The sequence below is a fragment of the Aquarana catesbeiana genome, linkage group LG01, assembly GCF_042186555.1.
Source record: "Aquarana catesbeiana isolate 2022-GZ linkage group LG01, ASM4218655v1, whole genome shotgun sequence".
Lineage (NCBI taxonomy): Eukaryota > Metazoa > Chordata > Amphibia > Anura > Ranidae > Aquarana > Aquarana catesbeiana.
In genome coordinates, this window is record NC_133324.1 from 869,055,879 (window position 1) to 869,078,846 (window position 22,968).

At 42.0% G+C, this 22,968-nt stretch overlaps 1 protein-coding gene across 8 annotated transcripts in view; it reads right to left on the bottom strand.

The window, feature by feature from the left end:
* The window catches only part of CPEB2 (cytoplasmic polyadenylation element binding protein 2), a 151,223-nt gene that overhangs the window by 51,493 nt on the left and 76,762 nt on the right, over positions 1-22,968 (bottom strand). For all 8 annotated transcript variants that reach the window (XM_073609947.1, XM_073609929.1, XM_073609938.1 and 5 more), the window contains 2 exons: positions 15,377-15,467; positions 427-477 (listed from right to left, as the gene is read on the bottom strand). In XM_073609947.1, coding sequence (XP_073466048.1) covers positions 427-477; positions 15,377-15,467 — 142 coding nt within the window. The remainder of the gene's footprint in view (positions 1-426; positions 478-15,376; positions 15,468-22,968) is intronic.

Below are 22,968 nucleotides of genomic sequence, written 5' to 3' on the forward strand. Positions count from 1 at the left end.
GTGCTGCAGAGCTGTAGGCTCTGAATGAAATTATCTTTTGGCTATAAAAACCTTACCGGGACGTGTGAAATCTAAAAGATTGAGCAGAATTAGTCGTCAGCCCAGTAAAATAATTCACAGATACATTTAATCTGCTTAGTTGGATTTTTGCATTAATTATACCCAAAGTCACCCACAAGGGAAGACATTTTAAGCCCAGACCTAACGCTCCACAGAGGAATCCTGATAATTGGCATGGACGTACCCTTAAAATTAACTAGTGCAGCGGTTTTTAATTATGATGCTCCCTTCTGACAATAATCCAAAACGTTGCGATTCACATTGCCAACCATTATATAAGCAAACTCACAAAAAGACAGCATATAAAACGTTGCATTTTTTTTTACTCAACTTTATTTCAAAAAAGAAAAACCACGACTTACTTACCATTTAACATGAGAAGACTATCTGTTCCTGGATGGGGGTAGTTCAAGCGACCTTAAAAAAAAAAAAAAAAAAAGGGAGTTAATGTTTGTTATTCAAAGCTCATTATCTAACACACAGATGTAAGTTGTGGTTTATATTAGAGGAAGTGAGGGAGTTAAGCAATGATCCCGACAACGCCTCGGAGTCTGCTCCAATGGGATAAGCAGTTTCTTGCTACACTATGTCCAGAAATGTGCTGACCTCTCAAGAACTCCCTCCCACTTCCAGGGGCTCTATAACCTCTCTATACTCCAAACAGCAGGCACCTTTCTGCTTCTGCCAATAAACCAACAGGCAGAAACATAATCCGGACTGAACAATCGTGTCTTCATGTTGTGTCACAAAATAAACAGGATTCTGTATATTCCACCCCACTGAAAATAGAATCAGGGCATCCATTAGGTGCTTAGGGCAAATAAAACAAAGGCTTACTTGTTTAAAAAGGAAAACTAAAGTATATATTAAAAAAAAAAATGTTGATTCAGAAAGCATATTAAACAAGCATTCAATTTTTAAAATTGCTACCTATTAGGACTAAAAACACATGTAAATGCTGCAGCAGTAAAGGAAATAAAAAATCCTCTAGAACACCTACATAGGAATTCATAACCATCAAGGTAACAAGGAAATGTTTGCTGACATTCAGAATCAAAACTGTGACAATCAGCAGTCTGACAGAGCAATGTGGGCTGAGAAATCTCAAAAATAAAAAAAAAAAAAAAAAAAAAAAAAAAACACACACACTTTCACTTAGCATTAAAGCCCACATTTGTAATAAGCCAAATTAATCTCTGCCATACGGCATGTGAGGTGACTTTTAGCAATAACAGAAAGACCTTTGGCACGCTTCTGCTTAACTAATGGTCTGACACCATGGTAACCCCTCCGTCTTACGATATACCGTCACAGTGACTGACTCTCATTATGTAGGCGACATTAGTCTTTGTAAACTGAACTGTTCGTTCCCAAATAGTTTATTTTTTCATACATTTTCTTTGATTTTTCGGCAACTGATGAAAAATAAAATGAAAACAAAAAAGTATAATAAATACAAATAAAAAATGTATGTATATACAGTGCCTTGAAAAAGTATTCACACCCCTTGAAATTTTCCACATTTTGTCATGTTACAACCAAAAACGTAAAGGTATTTTATTGGGAATTTATGTGATAGACAAACACAAAGTGGCACATAATTGTGATTAAAGAATCCCCCTGATGAAGACACGTGACAAGTCCTGTGTCAAATACGTGTAGGGGAGGGGCCAGGACGGAGGAGAAGGTTGCAGAGACACTGCTCTCTCGGCGAGGTGATTTGTGGCAAAAACAAAACACCGATCGGATAGTTCATTTTTTTCAAGTTATGCATAGAGTGGTGCGCTGGTAGCACCTCTAAGATGTGAGTACGATTTATAAATAAATTATTTTAAATAAATTTAAATGGTATTACACCATTGGAGCTTTTCTTTGCACATACATATACACATATCTCTCTAGCTATCTATCCGACATCCACAGTGGAGGGATTGGTGTTCCAATCCCAGAGTCCATTAAGGCCTGAACCCAGTGTTGGTTCTACTGCATAAATGTCTGAGGTGAGCACATGTGTGGAATCACTGAAAATTTCCAACTGTGAAGTAAAGACACATATCACTGCGGATTCTGTTTTGGAGCACTGGATATATATTATTATACTTATATGGACTTCATTTACACCTATGATATTAGCACTAATCATATCAAATTATTTATGGTTTATATAACACTGCAATTTACAATTATGTGCCACTTTGTGTTGGTCTATCACATAAAATACATTTATGCTTTTGGTTGTAACATGACAAAATGTGGAAAATTTCAAGGAGTATGAATACTTTTTCAAGGGACTGTACGTAGGTTATAGTATATATATATATATATATATATATATATATATATATATATATATATATATATATATATATATATATATAAAAATTAAATTGAATTTAATACAAACTAATACTTCCTATTTGTAAGCAGGTGGCAGTCTCCAAATGCAAGGTTGCCACATTCTGGAAGCTAATACCAGCTATTGCCCAGAAGCACCAGCTACTCCAAGTGGCGGGATTCTTACATTAGTGATGGGCACAATGTAACCTGCTGAAAGAGCCATATGATATGTAGAGGGTAGTGCCCCCCTTGGTCATGAAGCTGACCTTTACACTGATGATCTATGGGTGCTGGGTACAGAGGCAGCACTGCTAGAGAATAGAAGTAAACACACCCCGCAGGTGGGATATACAAGGTATAATAAAAAACAAATTGTTACTTGTGTCACTTGTGTAATTGTGTCACATCTTTGAGACAATTCTGCAACAAAATTTGTTTCTCAGGAACTGATATTGGATACATTTCCACCACTCTCTCAACTTCTCCACCTCTGCCACTACAACTCCATCACTTCACAGGAAAGATACAACACGCCATCATTCTGTCAAGAGTTGCGAGAGATTCATATACATTTCACAGACACGTACACAAATCTAATGCAAGTATCTCTATTTGTCGCACTACCATGAGACCGATATCTAAAGAGTATGTACAACACTCTTAATAAATCCCCTAAAGTGGGAGTAAACGCCCTTTGTTGTTTTGGGCCTATAATAAGGCTTGCGTGAAGATGTAGTAAGTATCTCCTAGAAGTGCACCTTTGAGGCTCCATGCACACTAGCGTTTTTCAGAAAGCCCCCCCCCCCCAAAAAAAGCTACAAAAAAAAAAAAAAAAAACTCGCTGGATGAAAAATGCTGATAATCTCATTTTTGTGCCAGCTTCTCGTAGCATTTTAGTAGCTTTTAGCCTAGGTTCACATTGATGCGATTTGGCATGTGATTTGACATGCCAAATCGCATCAATGTGAACCTAGGCTAAAAGCTACTAAAATGCTACGAGAAGCTGGCACAAAAATGCGATTATCAGCATTTTTCATCCAGCGTTTCTTTTTTTGTAGCATGCCAAATCAGCGGCTATTGCCGGCAATGGCACTTTCCAAACCCCAAAATTAGTTTCTGTACTACTTTTGGCAACTTTGGGGTGCGATTTGTATCAACATTTATGCAGGAACCTGCACAGATGTCTCTGAAATCTCTCCTGAATTCGGACTGACATGCGAGTATAAGATCGTGCGAGTTCAGCTGAACCTGCACGATTTCAATCCCGCTGTCAGTGTGAACTTAGGCTTAGGAGCATTACAATTTTATTAGCGTTTATTCAGTACATGAAGAAAAAAAAATGCTGAAAAAAAGCTGTTAGGAGCATTCAGCATTTTTTTTCTGCTGGAAAAAAGCTCAAAACACAAAAAAATAAACATTTCTGCTCCTAGATGCTGAAACTTAAAAAAAATGCTAATAGCCTAAAGTAGTGTGCATGGGCATATAGGATAACACTATTTAGCTTCTAGGAGCAGAAAAAATGCTAATACCAGCTTTTAGGCTGGTAGTGTGCATGAAGTCTTAGGAGATATTTACGTGTAGCATCCGGTCACGTCACCAGCGCATGCGCACAGAGCTCTCAATGGATGGCACGCTTTGAGAACACAGTGCTCATGTGCAAAAAAAAAAAAAAACCTGAAAGCCGACTGGTTTCTATGCAGAGCTGCCGTCCATTGAGAGAGCTGTGCCGCGGGAGTGACGTCATTGCGGCTCAAGCCCGCACACCCAGAGGGGAGACGGGGGGGGGGTGGGTTAGATGGATTCCGTCAGCAATGACAGGGCGCCGCTAGAGGGATCAGTCTTTTAGGCAAGTCTATCATAATGCGTTGGTATGAGGCACATACTAGCACATTAAGACATGACCCTGCGGGTTTTTAAATGTAGTCTACTATTGCTTTAACACTCTTAATGAATTGACTGCTGGGTAATATACTAGTAGAATTTACAGTGTAGTCATTCTTCTAAAATACATAAATGGGCTATTCTGCTTTAATGTTTTTTTTTTTGGAGTGGAAATCCCCAGCAGAGCGAGCACAATATTGCCCTTCACACTCTCATTCACTCCAACTAAATATAGATAGAAGTATTAGAGGCCATCCCTGTAAATAACACATCCAACGCTCTTTCAGGCTGTTGTGTCCTATTAACGTTCTGGTGTGAACTGGACAGAAATTCCGCAGGGAGCACAATAAATCTCCAGTGGAGCCATAATGCCTATGAAAAGTACACCAGAATCTGATTTTCCATGGTTCTAATCCTCATTAGGGCAGACAGAGAGCCAGCAGGGAAATGAAGGGAGGTAAAGGGCAGCCAGCGGGGTTAGGCCTACTCACAATAGAATAATAGAATCTAAGGAGCTGCATGCAGGAATCAAATGATATCCAGACTTTGATATCATTCTAAGGACCCCTACAGATACAGCTTATACTGTAAATGTTTAAGGACCCGTTCACTCCACATGCATTGGGCTACATTGAGTAGGCAATATTTAATCAAAAAAAAGGTAAACAGAAAAAGCAATGGGGTTGATTTACCATGCAGCTGTGCCTGGTAGCCAATCCGCTTCTAACTTCAGCTTGTTCAATTAAGCTTTGAAAAAAAAACTTGAAGCCGATAGGTTTCTATTAGGTATGCACCGATACCTTGAATCACGGACAAGCCTGAGTTCACACAGGAGCAGTGGGGAAACCACATGAGATTCAGACAGGAATCGCATCACATTCCCATTCAAATTGCATGCAATTCTTTGCAGTGCGATTTGTGCCCACTCAGTTTATATGGATGCAAATCGCAGAGTAACAAAACTTTGTGGTACAATTTGTGTCCATACAAAATGAATGGGCAAAAAATGTACTGAAAAGAATTGCATGCGATTTGAACAGGAATGTGGTGCGATTTCTGTCCGAATCCCATGTGGCTTCTGTGTAAACCCAGGCATGTCAGTGATTTTGCATTCACACAGGAGCAGGGAAACCTTCCTGCCTGATGGGTTCCACCAGCTCCGGCTCCCAACTGACTGTGGACATCTTTGGTCGCGGATTGATCTCCTGCCTCCCTCTCTGGCTCCCCCCCCCTCATTTCCAGCGGCTCTCTCCCCCCAGCAGTTTGAGCCATGCACTGGACCCTCTTCCCCATTCCTCCCCACCCTCGCTGTACCAGACTGCTACGATCCCCCACTATCAGACGCCGGTCCGGAGAATTGAAATCCCTGCTACTTTCTCCCCTCTCCTGACTGTATGGACTCCATGGCTTCTAATTGGTCAGCGCGGTCTATGCTGACTAATTAGAATCCCTGTAGGCAGTACAGTCAGCACTAGAGGGAGAACCGCTGGAGGCGAGGGGGGGGGGGGGGGGGGGAGGGAACAAAGCCATGGGAGAGGCAGGAGGAGCCGCAGATCTCCAGTTGTTAGTCGGATGGGAGCCGGAGCTTGTGGAACCCGTCATGCAGGGAGATTTCCCGCACTACTCCTTTGGGAATTTCACTATGACAAGCCTGGGTTCACATAGGAGCGATGCAGGAAAACACATGCTATTTGGACAGGAATCGCATTCCGGTTCAAATCGCCTGCAATCCTTTGTGCATGTACGCAAATCGCAACGCAAACTATCGGTTTTGAAATCGGGAGTATTTTCACCAGTACTCGTGAAAATACTCGGTATCAGTGCATCCCTAGTTTCTATGCACAGCTGCACTAGATTTTACACTCTCCAGTTTAAGTAAATCAACCCCAATGTGTCTTAAAAAAAAAAAAAAATATATCATAAAGCACTGAAAAACGCACATCTTCAACTCCTATGCACTGTGTTATGAATGCCCACAGAAGATGCTGCTGTGGACTGGTGGTTGGGCACTGACAGCCCATTGATGACTACTGTTCAAGGCATTCAGCATGTCAGACTAGTGTTTCTAGCCAGGCAGGGTGGTGGGTAAGTGTATTTTAGTAGAGGTCTGCTTTCATTACACTGCATTCAGCAGATCTATGTCATAAACCAACACATATGACCGGATATATGTATAAGGCACTGCTTTTTTGGGTAAGGGCATCCCACTATGCAATTGAGGATGTGTCAGTCACATGGAGTCTGAGCCAGTTATTGTAGTCCCTGTTTAGGAGACTTTTATTCAGCTCCATTCTCTTATCTCTCAATCGGAACTGAGAAAAATAAAACCATCATTTGTGGAACCAAGAAACAAAATCAGGTGCTGCCTAGGTCATCTTAAGAAAAAAAAAAAGTGTGGGCCATACAAAAAAAAAAAGCCACAACATTTATGACCATATTACTCCTAAAAAAATCTGCTACAGTACAGGAGATCACTTTTAAGTGTAATAAAGTCTCAAAAAAAAAATAAGGTTCAGTTACAAGGATTAAAAACAACCAACAGTAATGAATAAACCTGACAGCACGCTAAGGCCCCCTTTTACACTTGTGCGACCTGAAAGTCTCGCAAACTTTTCCGCGACTTGAAGCAATGCCTGTGTAATCTTGAGGTCTATGGACCTCAAGTTGCAGCAAAGTCAGACCAAAGTAGTGCGGGGGACAGGGGCCTTAGACTGCATTTACACTTAAGCGTTTTGAATTGCGAGCAGATTTGCCACGATTCTGCCTGCGATTTAAAAGCGTTGATGTGTGAATGACAAATCGCGGGGCTCACATTTGAGATGCCTGTCATTTGAACAACACCTAAAATTGCAGTGCAGGTCTGCCGCAATATATCGCGCTGCAATCGTGGCAACCGTATCACCCAAAAGTAGCTCCTTAAATCTTTTTGGATGACATGCTTCAGGCTATGCGTGTTGTTGTGATTGCAGTACAATTTATGACGCGAAAATCACGGCAGACCCGCACCACGATTTTAGGTGTCATTCAAAAGAAAGGCATCTCAAATGTGAGTCCCGCAATTCGTCATTCACACATCAGTACTTTCAAATCGTGGGCAGAATCGTGGCAAATCTGCCCGCGATTCAAACCGCTGAAGTGTGAATGTAGCCTGACAGAGAAGAACAGACTAAAATTTACATTTCTGCCTTTATGAGGTATATAGAATAGTATTGTTAACAGTGCAGGATAGAATAGACTAAGCCCAACGCCAAGTTAAGCCAAACTTTATACTGGGGCTCCCAGGGCACGCTGGAAGAGAACTAAAGTAGGTAGTAGTGGATGGCAGCATTCGCATCCTGCTGGCTAACTTATTGGAAATGGGAAATTATCTAGTGTCACCAAGTTGCACAACATGCCGATAGGTGATTCAGTCCAATGGCATATTCACCAATTTTCAGGGATGATGCCATATTAGGAACTTTTAGCTTAGAAATTCTAGTACATATCCTGTTTCCCCGAAAATAAGACCTAGAGTGATTGTCGGCGATGGCTGCAATATAAGCCCTACCCCCCAAATAAGCCCTAGTTAAAGTCCTTGTAGGTCTTATTTTCAGGGTAGGGCTTATATTGCAGCAATCACTGACAATCACGCTAGGTCTTATTTTGGGGGAAACAGGGTAGAAGTAACCCCGATTTCCAAGAAATACAGCCTTTTTTTCTATGAGGTATATTCAATATTACAGTCGAAGACCCCGTTCACAGTGGAGCTACTTGCCATGCGATTTGACAGTTCCAAGTTGCATGACAAGTCGCACCCCATTGCCAAAAGTGGAACTGTTGATATCGTCTTAACTCATGTTGCCGTGATTATGAAAAAGGTTTCTGTGCTACTTTTTACCAATTTCATTGCGACTTGCATAGACTTCTGTTAAATGAAGTCACAAGTCAAAGTGAAAACGGCAGTGCAAATTGCACTGATGTGCGGCTTTGAAATAGCGCTGAAGTAGTGCAATTTCAAAGGTGTACAGGTGTGAACCAAGGCTAAGTGTTTTATGTACCTCTTAACCTGATACAAGTAACAGAAGGTATTGATATATCAAATTACTAAGAACATGGCACTCCAAAACCACAGTGCAAGAAAATCTTCACACAGATATACACTAATTCAACAACAGCACACATTTGGAACTTTTAACCCTGGTTCACACTATAATTCTCATGTTAATTGCACAGGAACCATGCTGCATTCCAGTGAAATTCACATGCGATTTAGTGGAATGCTATTTGAGCCCATTCATCGCACCAAAAAAGCGCAGGCACCTTTTTGGAGACGCACCTCATTGCATGGTCTCTCTGTACCATGCGATATGGTGCGGGTAAACTGCACTGCATTTGCAATCCTTTTACGGTGTCATTATCTACTAATTGACAGCCGCAGCGGATTGCAAACTCAGCGAGATTTCAATGCAGGGATTGTTGCATTTCCTGCACTGCATACGTGTGAACTGGGGCTAAAGGGGCTAAAGTGTTTCCAACTGCATACTGACATTTGCCTAAAGATCATTATCGGTTCATAGTAAATGTCGTCTTGACCCTGGCTTGGCAAAACTCAAAGAAGCCAGTTAAACAGATGAAAGTCAAACTAAAAGCAACACTCTTTTCTCTCTTCATTTTGTGACAGTTTTTTTTGTCATCAGTGTCCCATGACGGAGAATTCCCTTCACTTCCTGCCCCATGGCCAAAACGTGAAGTGAGAGAAAATCATTCCAATGTGAGGGAAACCAGGGGTGTCACCAGGGTGAGCAGAACTAGTGCCCCCTTTAGAAGTACTATTGCTGTTCTGGCATCAACCAAACATTTGGGATTTTCTTTTACTTTCGATGACAATGGTAAATACGACAAATAAAGTGGATGAATCTCCCTGACACAGAGCAGCCCCGATCCTCCTCTTCTCAGGTCCCCTGACGGTGCTCCAGGCCACTTCCTCTTGTCAATCCCCCCCCCCCCCCCCCCCAGAGAAAGCAGCTTGCAATAGGGGCACCCAAGCAGGCTTGCTCCCGAGCTGCTGCTCTTTATGTCCATTCAGACACAGAGATGCTGAATGGACACAAAGCCACCCTCTCTCTCCTCATTGGCTCACTGGCTGTGATTGACAGCAGTCGGAGAAAATGGCTCCTGCAGCTGTCTCAGCCAAGGGAGAGTCCCCAGAGAGCCAATCCTCTCATGCACATCGAGAGGGAGCTCGGGTGAATATTGGGAGGGCTGCTGCACACTTAAAAGCTTTTTTTTTTACATGAAGGTAAAAAACCTTAAAGCCTGTATAACCACTTTAACTACTTTAGCCCCAGAAGAATTGGCTGCTCATGACCAGGCTTTTTATGCAATACAGCACGGCATCGTTTAACTGACAATTGCGCGGCCGTGCGACGCTATACCCAAAGAAAATTGATGTCTTTTTTTCCCCACAAATAGAGCTTTCTTTTGGTGGTATTTGATAATCTCTGTAGTTTTTATTTTTTGCGCTATAAACAAAAAAAGCAACAATTTTGAAAAAAAAAAAAAAAAAAAAAAAAACCATAATAAATAGCCCCAATTTTTTTTTAAAAAAAGCGAATTTTTTCCTCAGTTTAGGCCGATATGTATTCTTCTACATATTTTTGGTAATAAAAAAACCCGCAAAAACCGTATATTGATTGGTTTGCGCAAAAGTTATAGGGTCTACAAAATAGGGGATAGATTTATGGCATTTTTATTATTTTTTTTTTTTACTAGTAATGGCAGCGATCTGCAATTTTTAATCAAGACTGAAACATTATGGCGGACTCATCAGACACTTTTGACACATTTTTGTAGTCTATTGACTATTATACAAAATGCATTGATTATGTATAAATGTCACTGCAGGGAAGGGGTTAACACTAGGGGGCAATCATGGGGTTGTGTTCCCTTGGTGTGTTCTAACTGTGTTATCGATGGGACTGCCTAGGAGGAGAGAGAGATTGTAGTTCCCAGCTCGTAGGAACTCACGATCTCTCTCCCTTCTCCGAACTGGGATGTGTTTATACACACACGCCCCTGTTCTGCCTCCCATGTCCGTGATCGCTCGTGGCCGGCAGTCATCGCAACCGCCGGTCACGAGCATCGGCACCCCCGCTGTGCAGCCTGCTATCCCACTTAAAGGGACCGACTTATAGCTACGACTGTTCGTGGGAACATGCTGACCTGCCGCAGTATAATGATAGCAGCTGGTCGGCAAGTGGTTAAGCTTTGACAAAAAGAAAAACCTGGAAGCTAATTGGTTTCTATGCAGAGATGCACAAGATTTTGCGTTAGTTTTAGTAAATCAACCCCAAAGTCTACTATATCATTTAGAAAGAAAAAAAAAAAACTTTTGTAATGAACATCACAGTGACAACTACAACTTACAAGGATATTCTTGAGAAAGGGTCCATAACACATAATTACAAAAGGATATGTAACCGTAATCCATGGGAGAACAGCCTAGGGCCTATTAGACTTAAATCCCTAAACTGACTGAGAGCCACAAAGAAGGAAAGAAATGGCCAAATGATTCCCTAAAAACCCCAGTCTGATATGCCTGCTTTAAGCACTTACAACAAATCCAGCATGGAGCAAGTGATGTGTGTAGGGTGGTGTATACCATGGATGAGGTTGTGAAGAATGAGGAGGAGGCATTGAGGTTCCGAGCACAAGAGTGTTCTGTGTGTGCCAAAACATACATAAGATGCTTAGTCATAGCAGAGAGGGGAAACACGTGCCCAACCTTCCAATCACTTTCTCCTGGGCCGGCTGTACTGTTCACACAACATGCACTGTCCTCGCTTGTTTTCATTAAGTTCACTTTTCAAAAGGGAGCAGTGAGTGGGGAGTCCTTATTAGACACAAAAGCTGGCTTTCTTCTAGCAGAAGAATGTGTTTAGGAGTAACACATATACACATTCCCCGCTAAACAAGGCTGGCCTCTTGGCATGTAAATGTCAGCATTTATGAATCTGCATCCCTTAGCTTTCTGCAGGACAGAAGATCTTCTCAATGGCTGGACAACTTGTCCAACCACCAAGAACAGACCCAGCCTTTCTAGGTCCGCCTGCCAGTGGTAGAAGGCAATGCCACTTGGAGGCTTCATTGGAATACAGAAAAGGAGAATTTGCTCAGATTGTTCAAACCTATGTGGAAATGTAAGCATCATTTTGTGATTGTTGGCACTACTGGATGCACAGTAAGGCTCTGCACACATAGGTGCCGGATACAGAAGTGATACCCAGGCCTACCCTTCATTCAAAACTTCTCCAGCCAGGAAAAGGCTAAATTAAGCTTGTAGCATCGAGTACAACTTGGGCTGCATTCACACCTGAGCGTTTCAAAGTTGCGCATTTTTACAGCGTTTTTGCCATGATTTTGTGCAGGTCACCAATGTATAAAAGCAGAAAAATGCCTGTAATCTGCCCCAAAGAAGCTCATGTTCTTTTTTGAGCTTTAGGCTCCATGCACACTGGCGTATAAAACGTTGCTTCTACAAGAGTTTTGTGTTCTGCCTGTAGAAGCAGCTCAATGTTATCCTAGGTGTCCATGCACATTAGGACGTTTACAGGCATATTTTGAGATCAACGTTTAGAGGCAGGAAAGAAAACCTTCTCATTTGCGTTTGATTGGAGTTCAGTGGCAGAAAAAAAAAACTTAAAACTCTCCTAAATGCGTCTAAACTTTGTACAAAAAATTCTATATATGAGCGTTTTTTACTCCAAAGAGAACAGACGTTTAAGCCCATTGTGCATGGAGCCTAAGGCGTTTTTCAGGTCTTTTGCTTCAGGTGACAAAACGCTCAGATGTGAACAAGTGCCATTGAAATGAATGTGATTTTGCTTGTTGGGCGTCTTTCAGGCGTTTTTCGAGCCAAAAACTCTCAGGTATGAATGCACCCTTAACGCAAAGAAGCAAAAGCTTTGCCAAACACTCATGTATATGAGCTCTTTTTCAAGCCTTTCACTTTGATGGGTGCTCAGCAGGTGTCAGAAACACACCGGGTGGCCCCTGTGGCTGCCTGCCTGCATGCACTGGATATCTAACTCAGTAGAAGTAGCTTAATGTGGTGAAGCCTCATTATTTATTCCTTTGGATATAGAGAGTATATCTGCAAGTACCAGCCAAGGCAATCAGTTTAAGGTACCCAACCAAAGAAAGTCTCTAGCCTAGATGAAGGATAGCACCAATGCCTCCTGTTTATGTTGTCCCAGTAGAACCTTATAAAATACAGCACAGCCAGTAGTAGTCTGTCACAGAAAACTGCACACAGAACAGTAGCTTTCTAGACTTAGGCTTAATGAACACGGGATGTTTTACAACCTCTCCTGAACAATTTAACTTGACAGATAGTAACCGACGTTTAAAAACGTTCGTTTTGCCGCTTTTTTTCCCCCCAAATAGTCAAAAATGAAAAACGCTTGTAAATGAAACGTGGCTAAAGGCGAGTTACCGATTTTACAAGCTGTTACAAGGTCTTTGCTTTCCAAAAAATGCTTCTAAACTCAACTGCTTAAGGCTTCATGCACACGAGACGCCGGTGCAAACCCCGCTGAACACGTTTTTAAAAGCTGAAACCGGCCTTTAGAAACTCCCGTTTTGCCGCGTTTAGAGGCGTTTTACCACGTTTGCGTCTAGAAGTGTTTAGTTAATATAACAAAGACCCTCCCCAAGCACTTTTCTGCAGCAGAGAATGACATTTTGCGACCCCATATCTCGGGGCCACTTGCTAGGAACCCCAACTTTGGATATGTTATAGTGCTAGTTCCATTATGTTTGCACACCAAATTTGGGGTTCCTAGCACCAAGTGGCCCTGAGATATGGGGCCCCAAAGTTGGGTCACAAAATGTCATTCTCCGCTGCAGTTTACCATCATATTTCTGGGTTTTCTGGTCCAAAAAATAGGGTTCCTTTAAAAACACTTATAAACGCAAACGCAGCTAAACGCGGTACTGGCATTTATCCGCGTTTGGCGTCTGAAATGTGGAAAACTTTTGCGTCTGAACCCATTTTTTTGCTTCTGGAAAAACGAGGTTAAAAACGCAACTGCCTAAAAACACCAAAAAACAAGACTGTGTACATGGACACATAGGATAACATTGAATGAGTTCAGGGGCAGTTGAAAAAAGTGTCCAACTGCCTCAGAACGCGCGTTTAACAGCGTCTCGTGTGCATGAGGCCTAAACACTACTATAAATGACCCTGTGTACATGTACTAATAAATAACAGAGGAGAGTTCAGGGGCAGCTGAAAAAAAACGTCCAACTGCTCCTAAATGTCCGTTTACCAGCAGCAGTGTACAAGAGGCCAAACACCATTATATATAAAAAAAAAAAAAAAAAAGTATTCCACAGCTTGAAGCTACATACAGCACCACTGAAAAACATTTCACAACACCACATCAGCTAGTGAGATCTTAATGTTAAAACAATATATTATGGTGAAAAACAACTGAATTATCTAAAAAAAAAAGGAGGGGAAAGGGATTGCCCCTTAAAAGTCCAATGTGAACGTCAAAGTCACTTATTTAAGATAGCTTACTGCTCCTCCTAGCTGAAAGTATGGATAAAGCCTCTGATATAAACTGCAACAAAAGAAGAAAACTGTAGAGGGAGCAACCATCTAAATGTAGAAACGTATTGCACAAAGGGTTAAAAAGAATAAATGCACTCACATATAACGGTATAAGTATAGGCTTATCATAAAAACACTCCAAAGGAACCCCGCTATGGGGACCCGATGTTAGTAGGGAGGATGCACCGAGGAAGTGACCAGATGCTGCAGAGTAACGCCTGGAAGTGGATAAGAATACAGCAGAGTAGCGCTATTCTGGCGGTGTTGTTTTGGAGTGTTTTTATGATCTGCCTATACCATTACATGTGAGTGGATTTTTTTAACCCTTTGTGCAATAAATATTTACACTTAGATGATCACGCTCTCTGCATTCATAATTTTTTGCAGATTCTAAAGTTAAGACTGCTGTATAAATTCCCATCTCCGATTCTGATATCACTATTCGCGAATTTTAGAAGTCTGACTTGCGTGTTGTAGCACATGGTAAAATGGGCATGTTACCTCAACGCAACTGCTGCATGCGCAGTGCATAGTTACGTAGTATATAGGGTAGGAAAAAGTCCATCTGGTCCAAACTAGTACATTACAGTTCCTATTTATGAATGCCATCCTCCCAACATACTGTACAGTAGAGAGAAATGCACAAAACACACAATGGCACACCACAAAAATCAAACCGTGGTCTTGTGGTTGCGGCATTGCTAAATAAAGTTGCATTTTGGCAATGAATGGGCTGCAAGTAAACGCATATGAACCACGACAGGACACAAATGTAAAGGGGCCCTAAAAATTTCACATATGCCAGAGATTGTTATTTAATTGCTGTACCTATATAAAGAATACTTTACACAAAGAAACCTGGAATGTGACTTTGCCAAGTGGCTGTAAGGTCCCAGCACTGGTCTGACATTCAGAAGTAACTGAAGCCAGACAGCCAGTATTTCCAAAAGGAGATCCAAAATGGCTGCCTACATATTTCCTTCATTATGGATTTCCATTATTCTGGCCACCTCCGATCCATTGTACACATTTAAGCTAAAGCTGTTCAATAAGAGGAATAAGGTTTAGTAGATCCATCAGGTTTGAATTGCTTGCTTTCCTGAGGAGATTAACCCCCTGTCCTGGTTATTTCGACCATTGTCACTGGTACTAAAAGAAAAAAAAAAAAAAATTCCAAAACAGTTTTCAAAGGAACAGGAATAGGGGAGAAATCTTCCAATGGGGACACACTCTCCAGTAAAAACTGTCTGGTAGAGGATTTTTTTTACTTTGGAGAAATCTCCTCTGACCTCCTGTTTAGTCTTGAAGATGGGAAGTGAAGACAAATCTCCCCAATGGGACATATATCACAAAAAACAAAAAAAACGATCTGATGGGGTTTTAACTATTTTGTTTTATTTCCTACTTAACCCAAAAACACACACAAAAAAAAAAAAATGATTTTAGCTTAAGGTATACTTTAATACTATTGGCATAGAAAAAAAAAGCTAAGCGAAGACTCACCCTTCAGTGGATCATGCTCTGCTCTCATTATTTCGATAAGGGAGTTTTCTAAGGAGTGCATATTTAAACTGTCGTACATTCTGCTCCGATCCTATAAGAGAAAACAGCTTTGTGTTAAGACTAATACTCTTCTGAAAATCAGGTTTCATTTTCAGTGAAACAAAAAGCCCTCTCTAAATGTTTTTTTTTTTTTTTTTTAAACAGTCACACATTTGGAACAATTAAAGACACACTGCCATTTTGAATATGGCAGAGCGGCAGTGACCGCACATAGCCCATCAACCCCATTATGTATACTTAAGCTGGCCATACTCTCATCAAAATTCTGTCATTTGGGGTAGGCCACACACTAATCAAAATTTGGCTGGTCCCTGGTAGACCAGTGTATGGCCTGCCCTACTCAACAGAAATCTTTTAATCAAATTGTTGGAGAATTTTCAGACAAAATCAGTGGCTGCAGGTTCCTATGGAGTCACCCTTGCATGCACGCTCCTGGCCAGGACTATAGGTGAATGTCCTACTTTGTGTGCATCAAACAGAGCTTTGGACGGCATGTCACTCTCCGGCTCCTGCCTCCATAAAGCTTTTTGATGGACAGCTGCAATGTCCCATGTCAAATGTGCACATAACTTGCTATGGGGGGCACTCAGAAGAGGGAAAGAGCCAGGAGCGCCGGCAGGGAACCCAAGAAAAGGAGAATTGGGGCTGCTCTGTGAAAAACCATTATAGAGCAGGTAAGTATGACAAGCTTATTTAAAAAAAAAAAAAAAAATTCTCTTTACAATCACTTTAGGGGAGTACAGCACCGATACGGTGTTTGCATGATAAACAACTTCATTTTAGCAGATTACATTATGCGTTTCTAAATATAGCACATTGCAATTTATATTCTCACATGCATTACTTGCTTTAATAACCTTTGCTATTTATGTTTTGATTTGATCATCTGCTGAAGACTAACAATCCTAGATCTTTTTTCAAACATTTGCAAACTTGTTACTGCCCATAAAAGCCATTTTTAAACCTGCTGATATAATAAAGAGTCAGCAATCAGCCATTTGGCAGTTGACTTGGGTACAGAGTTTGTAAGCCAGGGTCCTGTTAGATGTTATATTTGGGCTTTCAGTCAACATTGACCGTTTTAAATCCGTATGCCACTCGCATCAGGAAAGTAGATCATATTTACTTGTTTTAATTTTTTTACATTTCTTCATTTACTTCCTGGTTTCCAGGCCTAGGCAAATGATGTCATACATCCCAGGAGCCTTCCAGATGAAGTATAGTTCTGCTTTAATAACCCTGTAACATTTTGATTATTCATAAATGTAACAATCATGCAGTATTATAGCCTACATATTATGGTTACTTCAGTGGCTACTCCAGATATTAAACACTTTTTAAATCTTATGGCCAACGTAAAGAAATACAGTAAATATTTATGGACGGAGTAAGGAAGGGTTCGAAATTTGCTCATTCTTTTTAATGGCTTTTTATCAACATCTATGTCACTGCAGTGATTATTTTCTTTCAATTACAGTCCTAGAGACAAAAATAAGAAGTGAGAGAAAATATCCCTAAAGTAAAGTGACATCCCATCTGTCACCAGAAGAGGCGCCCTCATTAGACTATTTCCCATTGCCTTCGGTTTCAGGGGCAACTGTCAGATTGGATTCCCTCACTTTGTCACCAGAAGGGAATCTGAAATCAATGAAAATAAAAGGTTCTAACTCTTACTTTAAATGCAAATTGTTGTAGATCTCAGTCCGAGCACAGGTCTACTGATGCCTTAAACCAAACACCCTGATACTCATCACATCCAGGCTCCAATAAAGTGATGGAACCATTCCCCAACTTCGGGAAGCAGTAGGAGTTTCAGGGCAGCTATGTATATGATTTTGCAGGGGAAAGCAATGTCCTGGCACTAACAGGAGGCAGGCAACGGCAGCCTAGAGATTTGTATGGGAGCCCCAACTCTGACACAAGAAAGACCTCCTGATCGGTCCTTTTTTAATTGCTTAGCAGTTTCCTACATCATTCAGTGATCCCAACGGTACGACTATCTGCACTTGAGTTTGCAGGTCTCTAAACCAATTACAGCTGCTAGGAGAGGTTCCAATTTTCCTGTTGAGAAGAATGGAACAATCTTAAAGTAGGTGAGATTTTAGGATAGCTGGGAACACAGCCTAGAACAGAGGAACCCACTGCTGGTGACCCCAACAAGATACGTCAGCCCACTAGGTTCCCTCTATAACCAAAATGATCACCCTAGGATGGGCTAACCCTATAAAAAAAGAGAAAAATCATTTAGGGCTCGAGGGGAGGAAGAAAAGAAATAGGAACGTGGTCCCTAAGAGGGACCAAAAACTGATCTAAAAACTCCAAAACTGATACTTGGGAGTTCTGCAACCCAAAACCAAACTGAAGGAATGTATATGTACTGGAGAAAGCAGAAGAAGGTTACACCAATTTTTAACAAGCATCTAAAATTTTCTGTATGTTCATCCCCCAGTTCTGAACGCGGGCAACTGGCCAACAGCAGGATTGCTAAAAAGGCTGCCTGTGTGACCCTATTAAGTTGGTCCCCTCTGAAGCCACGCGCAGTGGGAAGTCACTCCGTTGCTGGCTGAAATGCTGGTCATCGATGGCAATAGGAGCAACATCTCACTGGCTCAGCTACAGAGGCAGCAATCCCAAAGGGACAAAACAAGCAGCCTCTTAGCGATCATGCCACAGCCGATTTTGTCAGGTGCAGGATCGCTGGTGGCAGAGTCTCTTAAATTTTGCTCATAAAGAGTAAAAACATGTTAAAACGTTGTAAAAAAGCCAAAACTCACAAGGGATGGTTAAAAGTTGATGTTGAGTGGAAATGGTAAATCAAACTTGAAGGGAACAATTTATGAGCAAGAATCGTATTTCAAAAGAAAGATAATCAGATTATCCTTATTAACTCTGCTCCGTGCAGCACACGGCTGTTTTTAATACAGAGGGCCATTGTAGTAGAAGATTAGAAGCCTTGAGACAAGAGTCCTATATTATGTATGCTAAGGTCATTCCTTATACACAGCCATCCAATTAGAAACCATTCAACACATAATTGGGCTTCTTGAAATGAAAGAAAGAAAGACATTGCTACAGTATTTGCCATGTGTGAACTTTTCTAGAAATTACTTGACGAGTCTCATGACAGTACAGTTATAGTCCAACTTCACATTTGACATCACTACAGTCAAAAACTTAGATATGCTAGTTGGTGGAAATGCACTACATGCCTGGCTACTGTATGTAAGGGAGTTCAGCTTGGGCAAAAAAAACACATGGATAAACACACAGCTCCTAAAAATATAATAAAGTAGCTGCTCCTATGTTCTCCCCTTCTCCAGCACTGTCCCCTGCACACTCAGCAATCCAATGCCTCTCCTCATTAAGGTTGAATAATGCCAAGCATTTCTACATCCTTTGAGCCCATGGCATCATGTCTTTACACAGCTCTACTCTCCACTGTAGCTTTCAACATCCACCAACTTTCAGAGGAAAAAGAGGTTGCAAAGGGGGCTTGTGATGTCACAAGACCTGAAAACAAAAAATAGAAAAAAAAAAAAAAAATTCATATTGTTTTTTTTTTTTTTCTGTAAAGGGTACCAGACAAGCTGGAGCTCTCAGGATGGAACTTGGCCTAAAAAAAAAAAAAAAAAAAAAAAAAAAGGTGCTGAAGCATGCTTAAACATCCCTGTCCTCCTTCGTGCCACCATTTTAAAAAAACAGGATGTGTCAACAGTCTTTTCCAGGTGTTTGGGAGCGGACAGACAAGCGGTGGGTTTCTGCGCATGCGTTTAATTGTCAAGAACTTCTAGAACAGGGACACTATAGCACCTGCAGCCCTTGTGTGCATGCATGGAAATCAGCCATGAGTGTGCAGATGTGCTGTAAAGATAGTTTAGTAATATGCAGCCTCCTGGGACAGCTGTGCCGTAGCCAACCCAAGACACAGCAGGGCCCAGCCTAAACTAAAAGCCAGGAAGTGCTGAACAAAGGTAGACATTTTAATACCTGTTAGCATTTAAGTAAGAGGGAGGGGAAGGGACAAATAAGAAAATAGTTTTACGTATTTTTTTTTTTTTTTTTTAAAGCGAAGTTCCACCCAAATGTGGACTCTGCTTATCTGCTTCCATCCCACATCTCTGGTGCCACATTTGGTACCTTTTGGGGGGGGTGGGGGTGAGGGGGGGGGGGGGGGCAGTGGATGCCTGTCAAAAACAGGTATCCACTTCTATGTAAGGGTGCCATGGCGATGTACGTCACTTGCGGCCCCTCCTCCACCGCCTTCTGCTTCCATCCCACATCTCTGGTGCCACATTTGGTACCTTTTTTTTGGGGGGGGGGGGGGGGGTGGATGCCTGTCAAAAACTATGACAGTTCTATGTAAGGGTGCCGTGGCGACGTACGTCACCGCCTTCTGGAAGACACACACCGGTCCCAGAAGTCAGCGGGACCACTCAAAGCACAGCGCGACTCGTGTATGCACAGTAGGAAACAGGCTGTGAAGCTGCAAGGCTTCACTTCTGGTTCCCCTTAGTAAGGATGCCGGTGCTTGCACCCGGAGCCGATGGACGGGTGCTGACATTGTGGGCTCCCTGGACAGGTAAGTGTCCTTATAATAAAAGTCAGCAGCTACAGTATTTGTAACTGCTGACTTTGCATTTTTTCTCCCGCAGGCTGGAACTCCGCTTTAATGTCTATACAACCTGTAGGTACCATTAAGATCTCCTAAATTTGCACTATTTAAGAGGTATTCACAATGGCTCCCGCGGATGACGTCACTGCGCATGTGCAGCGTGCTCTACATTCTCAGCACAATTAGTGTGCCATAAATGTAGAGAGCACAGTGCCACTATAGCGATACGCAGGATGTCCTCGTGGCTTGGCCATGCAAACGGCTGGAGAGCAGAAGAAAAACCACCTGGATGGAAGCGCCTGGAGCTGCGACAGTCCAGCGGTAAAGGGCTCCATTCGAGAGACAAGTCTGCTAGTATGCACTGCATACTAGCACATTTTAACACTGCAGGAGGCCATTATGTAAAACCTAGAGAAGTTTACAACCGCTTTGTGATTGTAAAGGGGAAAAAAAAAAAAAAAAGCTTGTTCCTATGTACTGTATAGCTTGTCATTGAATATATACATGGTAAACAACCATAGTTGCACATTACATATGCAAGCTTTGATAGGCAGCGATTTGCCTTTGGATTTGATCTTGAAGCACACAACCCCAATTATGGCAAATTCCTGCTGAATCAGCTGAAAGTCAAGCCGAGGGTGGCCCTGCCAGCACCACCCAGCCTGACATTTCCACACCAAAAAAAATAAAAAGGGAGGGAGCCAGGTAGAACACTATTGACTGAACAGTGACTGCATCCTACCAGTCACTGTTCAGGTATTCAAGTAGGCATAACACCTGCAGCAGAGACTTCTCACATTAATGCTGTTTAGCTTGGATGGAGGAATCTATTGGATTTCTCTTCTTTAACCCCTGGAAGAACGAGAATGTTCATTTCCTAGCTGTCTTGTTGAGGTTGTGGATTAAACAGTTTGGATGGAGTCAGGTAACATTAAGAAAAATGGCAGCCTCCGGCCTTCTTTATTGATGAGTGCACTTTAAAAGCAGTGTGCTGCCTAAAGAAAACCGAGATCTAACATCTAACTAGTGACTTCTTTAGGCTCACCTTACCTGCATGGGCAGTTTAGTTGTAAAGGTGAAATAACCCTTTAAATATTCACTTCCACAGTCACTCCATCTTTTTTTATATGGTTAAGTCACGCTGGAGAAACAATGACAGTTCTTAGCAAGTGAAAATAAAACACGCACACCCGTCATGCTGAGGGGTCAAGTTGGCAGAAGCATGCCACCCTGAGGGATGATACACAGGTAATCAGATCTGGGTGAGAGGGGGAGGGCTGGGTATTTAACACACAAAATAGCTGCCTACGCTGCGGAAATGACAGGTATTCTTTAATCTATCAGACAAAATGGCAGGCACAATCATCTCCGGGCTCCTAGCAAGTTTAATCCTATTGTTTAAGCGTGTGGAAAAGCTGAATTAAATCTGGCCAGCACCATGTGAATAACTTCTTTAATAAAGCCTCCCACTATATTAGCGACTGACATCCGGGTTTAAGGACAAGCTTAAGCACAAATTTGTGCTGTGTTAATGGTTGCACAGAGACATTTTCCAATTCACAGGCTGAACATTTACATAACAAAATGTCCACGTAGCAGCATCCCTGAGCAGTACGGGCAGCGAGCTGACAGCGGGAGGCGGAGCCAGCATGAGCTGAATGAACCATGTGAGAAGGACAGCTCAAGGTGAACGTCACAGGCAGCTCCACAAGCATCCGTCATTACTTACCAGGCCAAAAATAGCAAGCACACTGCAGCACAGGGAGGCCGCTCTCTGCTTTCCCACAAACAACAATCATTTCCATTCAATATTTAGGTGATATCCAAGTTTAAAATAGATAAAATTGTAAAGTCTTACTGTGAAAAAAAACACACAAAAAAAAAACCCTAAAAGATATATAATTTTTAAACAAATATGACCTGCTGAGGCAAAGATGCCTATACTGCACAACACAAACCATTAAAATGAAAGCTTTTGTATCTCTTGCCCCTCCCTTTTAGATTGTAAGCTCTCAAGAACAGGGCCCTCCTAACCCTCCCATCTTGTAGATGTACAGTCTCCCTTTATTTTGTAAGGTCATGTGCAAACTGTTGGCACATTTTAAAACCTGCATAATAATGTCTGTTTAAAGGTTCCATTCACAATACCAATCAATGACAGCAGTTCACACCAACATGCTGGAGTGGATCTACACCCTAAAGGACATGTTGTGCTGCTCTGCCTCCTCCCTTCTCCCCCTCTTACAAACGCAATTTTTTATTATTTAGGCTGCACAGCAGAAATTCCACAATTCTTGCCTAGGTGAGAATTTCTCCACCCCCTGCCCTTGTGCAGATGTGCCACATGGCTTGGGTCCTGAAAGAGCCCTGTGGCACATCTGTGCATGTGCTGGCCTCCATGGCCATCTGCGCATGCGCAGGGCTTCCCCACGCTAACAATGCCACCAAAGGAAGGCTTGCCAGGGAAACTTTCCCTGCTGATGGACTTGATAGTGTAGGGTCAAGAGTAGGGACACCTGGTAGGCAGACTTGGTGACATTAAAGTCCCACTGACTTTGATTGACAGCAGCAAGTGCAAATGGTGCCCACTGCTGTGTCTCAGCCAATCAGGAGGGAGAGTCCTGGACAGCCAAGGCCCCCATGCAACATCGCTGGATAGAGATGGGGCTGAGGGTGGCTGCTGCACACAGGTTTTCTTTATCTTAATGAACAGACTGCACTAAGGAAAAAAAAAAAAACCCTTCTGCCTTTACAACCACTTTAAAGCGGGGTTCCACCCAAACTTTGAACAATATCTGTATGTATTCTCTTCCTTGCCTAGATGCTGACATGCCATTTAAAAAAATTTAAATCGTCGTAATTACCTTTTATTTTTCTATTCTTCTTTGCACTTCCTGGTTCTCCTCCCGTGGGAGTAGGC